The sequence below is a fragment of the Pyxicephalus adspersus genome, chromosome 7 (assembly GCF_032062135.1).
Source record: "Pyxicephalus adspersus chromosome 7, UCB_Pads_2.0, whole genome shotgun sequence".
Classification (NCBI taxonomy): domain Eukaryota; kingdom Metazoa; phylum Chordata; class Amphibia; order Anura; family Pyxicephalidae; genus Pyxicephalus; species Pyxicephalus adspersus.
Window position 1 is genome coordinate 25,267,802 of NC_092864.1, and position 7,986 is coordinate 25,275,787.

General features: G+C 41.9%; 1 protein-coding gene across 1 annotated transcript in view; it reads left to right on the top strand.

Annotated features, from left to right (window-relative positions):
- The window catches only part of DTX3L (deltex E3 ubiquitin ligase 3L), a 10,642-nt gene extending 2,656 nt beyond the window's left edge, over positions 1-7,986 (top strand). Inside the window, exons 2-7 of the mRNA XM_072417878.1 lie at positions 654-775; positions 2,170-2,203; positions 2,584-2,780; positions 4,249-5,670; positions 7,155-7,372; positions 7,800-7,986. Coding sequence (XP_072273979.1) covers positions 654-775; positions 2,170-2,203; positions 2,584-2,780; positions 4,249-5,670; positions 7,155-7,372; positions 7,800-7,869 — 2,063 coding nt within the window. The 3' untranslated portion in view covers positions 7,870-7,986. The remainder of the gene's footprint in view (positions 1-653; positions 776-2,169; positions 2,204-2,583; positions 2,781-4,248; positions 5,671-7,154; positions 7,373-7,799) is intronic.

Sequence of the window (7,986 nt, forward strand, 5' to 3'; positions counted from 1 at the left end):
GGGATCCTCATATACTATACAGAGAGGCAGGTAAGGTATTTGCTGATTGTAGGTAGATGACTAAATTTAACAGAGCAGATTGGAGCCAATCATATTATGCGATGTGACTCGGCCATATAATTGCCATTCTAACTCAGTCTGGTTATGGCTCTGGGTGTCTCCAGCAGATTTAGGGCCAATGGAAGGGGCAGTTTAGGTCACCTGCTGCGGGACGATTTCTATTGGTCAGGACTAAAATTTAAATCAGTAAATATGAAATATTCCATAGACATTTATATTTGTTTTCAGTGGATGCTCCTCAGCAAGTGAAATGTTTTTTTTTTTTCACTTTTTCCTCATTTGGTAAAGAAATCATTTTGTTACAGTGCTCAGTAGCACACGCTGAAATTTACACATGAGACATGGCAGTGAGCTCAAGACCTTTAACCCCTCCCCCTCCTGGAGTAATGGCTTCTGTTCTATTAGATGGTGCCAGCTAGAGGTTTATTCAGGCAAAGGGAAACAGTTCTGTGCTGTGTATAGCCCACAGATCTGATTGTAGAATACAAATTATGTGTTATCTGGTATATGTTAAGGAACACAAACCTGCGCTAATGTTTCTTTGTGTTGCCTTAAGGGGGTATTAGGATATTTAATTCCATTTTTTTCCACAGATCAAAGGTCGGTTCTGCAGAGAAGTCCTCACAATTATTTATTACCAGACGGCAACAGATTAACATTGGAAGTCTTTTTACCCCAGCACATGGATTCCGACTCCTTACCGGGTGACCAGATTGTGAGTTTTGTTGTTACAGATGGATGAAAACTTTCACTTTGTTCCCCCCTTATCTGCCCCACTTCGCGGTTCTTATGTTGTAGCAGATGAATTTGTAAAGTTAAAAAGTAAAGCTTCTTCATGACTGGGTCTGGCAGATTTCTGTAATATGAAGAGCCACCAAAATGTTGGAAAACATTCTGCCCCATTGCAAGGGCAAATTCACAGGAACTAAAATCATGTCTGTCCCCCTCTGCCATGATCTTCTCTGGGTGTATGTGTGGGGGAACAACAAGTATACAAATACCTGCTGCAAGGCGATATGGTGTAGGAGGCTCGGGGCAGGTGATATGGTGTAGGAGGCTCGGGGCAGGTGATATGGTGTAGGAGGCTCGGGGCAGGTGATATGGTGTANTGTAGGAGGCTCGGGGCAGGTGATATGGTGTAGGAGGCTCGGGGCAGGTGATATGGTGTAGGAGGCTCGGGGCAGGTGATATGGTGTAGGAGGCTTAAGGCAGGTGAAATGGAGTAAGAGGTTGGTGAAAGGTGATATGGGGTAGAATATGGGGGTAGGAGGCTCAGGGCAGGCAATATTGTGTAGAATAGTTGGGGTGGGGGATATGGAGAAGGAGGCTCAAGACAGGTGTTATAGGGTTGGGGGATTGGGGCAGGTGATACAGGGTAGGTGACTCGGGGCAGGTGATGTGGGGTAGAAGGGAAGAAGAAGCATGTCTTTCTCCTTTTCTACTTCTAATGGCTTATATTAATTAAGCATCTGCTGGGCCTAACATGACAAAGTGTCTGTAATATGAATTGTCTGGCTGGAATCACATTCACCACCCAAAGGTGAATGTACACATGTGTTTATTGAAGGGTAAAGTATTGCTTGCCCTTACCTTTATGTATGAAATCTGCATTCTGCATCATTACTGCAAAAAGCTGAAATTATTGTAAATCACTATCTTTAAAATCAGATAAAACCAATTATTGGACTTATGGAACAGGGGAGGGTGGTATGCAGAGTACAGCCAATCAGCAATCATCTCCCACACATATGCACCCCTATCATTTATAATATGCAGGCCAAGATGAGTTACCAGCTGGATCAGCATTGTAGAATGTATTCGTGAAATCAGATGACTGGCTAAGGGTTTGGTAACTTCATTAATATTATCTGTGTTTCTGGGATCTCCTTGTCATAATCCCTGGAGCTGTCCCTGCCAACATTGAGGTGTTCCCGACCACATCAGGTAGTCACCGCCCCTCCTCTGGCATTCTTCATAGAGATATGAGAACCTGTCATTCGATGTAACTCTTCTGCATCTGCCTATCCCTGAGGCATCACTTTCAGGTAGAATAATGAACCAATAATCACACAAGTCCTACTGGTAATATTTCTCTATCTGTGTTTTTAGGGTTATGGAGCAGCTGAGTCCTCGGATGATGCAGGTAAATATACCCCATACAGCTGTATGGAGGAGCAATGTAATATAGTGAATTCTGTGGGAAAATAATAGATAAGGGAATAAAAAACAAGTAATAAGAAAGAGTCATTGGATCTGATTGGGAAATTATTATCAGTAGTTTCTGAACTGTGATAATGAGGTATTTATAATTATATTGATGGATGTGATTGGAATAAATCTTTTCTAAGGGCCGGTGCACAGAATGATGCAGGGTGTTCATGGGGATACTTAGAATTAGGAAATGTAATTTCTAAGGACAACTAAGCAATGATTGGGGGTTTATGAAGACTTTGAGTGTCTGTAGACCTCAGCAATTAACGTCTCTGATTGGCTCCCTTATGTTATATCTCTTCCATTCTCCAGGGCTCCAGCATTCATTTGATGAATTTGCTAGGAAAGAACAAAGTACCACCTCTGATGCAGCAAATTCATGGATGGAGAATGGAGAACAGAGTCATGTGGAATCATTCACTACAAGGAAAGTCTTCAGAAGGAATTCACTAACACGCAATACAAGCACAGAGGAACCAGGGGAGAATAGACCCGCAGCCCATCCAGAGGTGAATACACACGTTTATTGTGGAGTAAATTACTGCCTGCCCTCACCTTCATGTATGAAATATGCATCCTGCATCATAACTGAAGCTTTTTCAGGCTGGTACAGAACATAAAACATATTTGCAGCTGTTACAGGGAAAACTCTCCCAGTACTCGGAACATAGGTTTGCTGTTTTAGGAGTCCTTATTAAGTGTAAAAAAGAATTTGGATACAGCAGGCACCATCTTATATTTCCACATTTAAAAGGAAACCCTCATTCACCTAAAATCATATCCAGTAATGTTAGAGATCCTCTCGACAGGCAGTGCCATGCTCCTATATCAGCTAATACTATAGAGAAAGGAATAATTCTTTAAATAGAAGTTTCCATTCCAACCATTCCTATTGCAGCATGTCTGGTTTGCACTAGGATATGAAATGCACTATTTTGGGTCTACAAAGAGATTTATCATCAATCTCTGTAAGTGAAAAGTGTTTAGTCTGGCCAATAACATTTATAGAAGTCAATACAATAATGTCACATTGAAGTACTCTGCACAGTGACTTAGAAAACCTTACAGGTTGCATGTTAGGTCCATCGTAAAAATGTTAACAACATTAGAAGAAATTAACCTAAATTCTGAAGATATCCATAACCTGATTTTCAGTGAGGTTGGAGGGACAGAAGAGATCCTTTTCTCTGGCCTATGACAGTTTATGTAGCACTGGAAGATATTAATGGCTGCACCAGCCATACAATAACTGGCAGGCATCCCATATCCCATATAAATGCCATTGAAACGAGTGTACAGTATATTTACCTGCATGATCCCAATACTCACCTGCTCTATAATCCTTAAAACATGAGAATTTTTTACATTAGCAGGATTTGTGTGATAAGATTCAGCTGTAGTGACTGCCACATTTAAATGCCACTAAGGGTGTCACATCCCCGTGTGTTTGCAAATGCTGATGATTTGCCCAGCAAGATCCAAACTTATCCTATCATCTGCTCATACTAAATCTGTGAAAATGTTAAAAACAGAGAGAAGTGACATCTCTGCAGCAAAGCCAATATTCCTGCCAGCAGCAGACCATTGCGTATGTGATGTTAGCTGTGTGCTGTAATTCTCTTCCCAATCTGTTCTGTGGGATTCTCAATACAAATAATTCCCTAAATAATGGTAACCAGTAATTCCACAATATACAATCAGTGGAATAAGTCCCTGGTATAATGTAAAGCAGATTCAGGGCTTCGGGGTGTCAATTTTCAATAGTTCGTTGAAGACTTCATTACATGGTCAGTGGTGACCTGAGAGTGAAGGAACTGGCAGTTCTGCAATGGTTGGTACAGAATTGGTCCAATACACAGGTAGAAGACAACTTTCTACATCATATTGCTTGAGGGGAAATGGGCAGTTTGTGGTTTTTGTTTCACTGATGACATGACCTAACATTTCTTTTATTCTGTGTTTTGTTGTCCTTTTTAGATCTTTAAGGACGTGATGGCAATATTAGATAAGGAATTTTTCACTAAAGCTTTAAAAGAGGAAATAAAAGCAGAAATTCCATCTCTCACTATAAAAGAAAATCCTGATTCAGTGCTGGTGTCGGGAACATTTTGTATGATACAGAACTTGTATGGCTTTCTGCAGGGGAAACTGAAAACAGAGAAGCCATCAGACACACTGGAGAATGAATGGAGACCCACCGACAATCAGGCAGATCTGGTGTGCGTTCCGTCAGCTTTATATGAATACATTATGGAGATATACAGAGCAGAAATAGACAATATAGAGAGAAGATATAATGTGACAATTGGCGTTAATTCCACATCAGAAGGATCCACATATGTCAGATTTACTTCTCAGGATAGATCAAAATCCTCTCCTGAGAAAGCCAAGAAGACCTTCACAGACAAGGTGCAGAAGGTGACGGGTGACTGGAGCCAAGAAATGGTGGATCTCTCTGTTGTCCCTCTGACATTATCTGAAATCAAACAGCAAGTAAAAGACAGATGGAGCAACATTCTCGTGTTACAGGAAGGCGACAAATACCTCATTCTTCGTGGTCCCAGAGATGAGTTGTCTCAAGTAAAGACATTCTTAGAGAAGGGTGACTATAAATCCGCTCGCTGTCCTGTGACCATATCCTCCAGAGATCTGAAGACTGAGATCCTGGTAGATCCCAGGCACATGGAAATCCTAAAGAAGTTAAAGTACAGGGAGATTGGTGAGATTGAGCAGAAGAATGATGTGAACATAGAGGAACAGAGGAAAAATGGCAGCATACTGGTCACCTTCAGAGCTCTAAATGCCCCTCCTGACCTTTCACCCCACGCTTCTCACAGCTTCATCACTCTGCTTCAGAAAACTTTCTTTAATATTGAAAAAAAAGTCATCAGCATAAATCCAGATTTCATGGACAATATCAGTATTCTGCAAGAGGATCTTAAGATGCGAGGAGTAGACATTGTAATGGAATATTCCAGGGGCTCTGTGGTCCTCATTGGTCATCCAATCAATGTGGCTTTTGCTGCAGAGAAACTCACTGATATCCAGAATCCAGGCAGAGGTCAGGCAGCTGCTGCCATAGAAGAGCCGATGGACACCAACAGTTCCACAGATGATAAACAGAAAACAGAAGAGGCAGACAAGTGTCCTATCTGCCTGTGTGAGGTGGAAGATAAAGTGATATTGGAAAAGTGTAAGCATGCTTACTGTAAGGGCTGTCTTCAGACATCCATGGCCCATAAGCCTGTCTGTGCAGTATGTGGAGTTGCTTATGGGACGATCATAGGAAACCAGCCAGATGGGACTATGAGGGAGACAACCAGGAGATCCTCCCTGCCAGGATTTGTGGGATGTGACACCATCGTGATCCAATATAATTTCCCAGGCGGAGTCCAGAAGGTGAGCACAGACATCAGGATATCCTCATCACTGACATCATGACACTGATATCTCATACACTGATAATGTTTTTTAGTTCAAATCTATTGCAGCCAATCTTACTTTAGAAAGGTACCACATAGCCTCCCAGTATTGTGAATCTGGTCTCTTGGGGATTTTGGAAATTACATATAGTTACATAGTTAGTCTGGTTAAAAAAAGTAATAAGTCCATCAAGTTCATCCACTAGGGATATAAACATATACTAGATATAAAACACATATACCAAAAAAAACCTGGTACATTTTGCTTTAACAGGAGAAAAAAAAAATCCTTCCTGATTCCATTAAGCATTCAGATGTTCCCTGGATCAGCAGTCTCTGTTATATTTAATTTTAAACTTTAATCCCCAGTTATATTCTGTGCTTCTAGAAATCATTCAGTTTTTTCTTAATCTATAGAAGTTGCTGAAACTACTTCCTGAGGGAGGCAATTCTACATTTTAACAGAGCTTACAGTGAAGAATCTCTTCCTTATCGGGAGCTTGAACTTTTTTTCCTCCAGATGCAAAGAGTGCCCTCTTGTCCTTTGTAATGATCTTTGAATTATTGTATGAATATTTATATATTTATACAGGGTGATCATATCCCCCTTAAACATCTCATCTCAAGGGAGAATAGATTCAGTTTAAGTAATCTCTCCTCATAGCTGAGCTCCTCCATTCCTTTTATTAGTTTAGTTGCCCTTCTCTGCACTCTCTACAATTCCACAATGTCCTTTTTGTGGTGCCCAAAACTGCACTGCGTATTCCAGATGTGGTCTGACCAATGTTTTTGTTCTAAGTAGATAGGTAGATGTTCCAGGGTGGAGACAAGGATTGTCAACAAGACTGCGCAGGCAAATTCATGATATTTCCCAGCAGTAGATGGTGTCAAGTAAAAGGGCCCCTATGGGTCATCTATAACAAGAGGCCCGGTCACACTTGTCACCTCCCCAGCCCCTTTTAGTTGCTAAGCACCTGTTGTGTTCCCTGACATTCCACATACAGAATGACTACAACAATCCGTCCTATTTGCTCGGCAAAGACAACATTGTCCAATCTACTGCCCAATTGGCCCCCAAAGATCCCTTACCCAACTCCTGTGCTTGGAGGGGGGTCAACCACTGGTGGAAGGGGCACATTTATTTCACATACCTGCAGGGCTCATCCTCCTTTCAGGCACACAGACCCCCTATGGGAGCAATGGGTCCCCAAACCTTCATCTTATCTAAGCCAAGGAACCAAGCTGGTGTCCCCTGGGGTGCAATGTCCTCCAAACTCTCTGATAAGCCCCCCTCCAGGCTTTGGGTATTCCAGTTCCCCTAGGGAATGTTTTTGGGGCAACAACCTGTTTACTTGTTCTCCATCTCCAGGCCTATTCATCTTTAATAGTTGAGAACACTTCCCTCACACACACAGGCTGATGTCTAACCTCACTTCCCATGACTCCTCTATCTCTCTGCAGAAAAATCACCCCAATCCTGGTAAATATTTCTCAGGAACAAGTCGTACAACTTATTTACCTGATAACAAGGAGGGGAGACAGATCCTTAGCCTACTGAAAAAGGCGTTTGATCAGCGATTAATATTCACCGTGGGAGAATCTCGCACAACCGGCGCCAAAGACACCGTAACCTGGAATGATATTCACCATAAAACCAGCATGACTGGGGGCCCACAAAAGTAAGATGAATGTATACCATATACAGAGAGATTTATGTGCCTAATTTACAGAGTGTGGGGTGGTAATATATGAGGGGGTGTATGTGTGATAAATACAGAGAGATGTATGTACCTAATATACAGGGTGGGGGTGCTAAGTACAAGGGGGGGGGTTTAAATCAGTGGGTGTATAGGTAAAATATATCGAGGGGGAGGGTATACAAGGGGGGAGGGTTAATATATCAGGGGTGTATGTGTGATATATTCAGAGAGATGTATGTGCCTACTATACAGAGGGTGTTATATGCAAAGTGGGTGGGGGTAATATATCAGGGGGGTGTATTTGCGATATATATACGGAACAGGGGGGAGGTATGACTATAATATACAGGGTGGGGATTTTTTATACACTATCTGATTGGTCTGTTTTATATCTCTTTCTTGCCAGTTTCGGTTATCCGGATCCGGATTATTTACGGCGTGTTCGGGATGAGCTGAAGGCAAAGGGAATTGAGTAAAATCTCTGTTTTCTTTGCTGTAATGGGGAGGGGGGAGGTGTTGGGGCAGAGTTCCCCTGTATAAGAAGTGTCATGTGACCATATTTAGTTATCTGAGTAAAATTGGATGAAATCTTC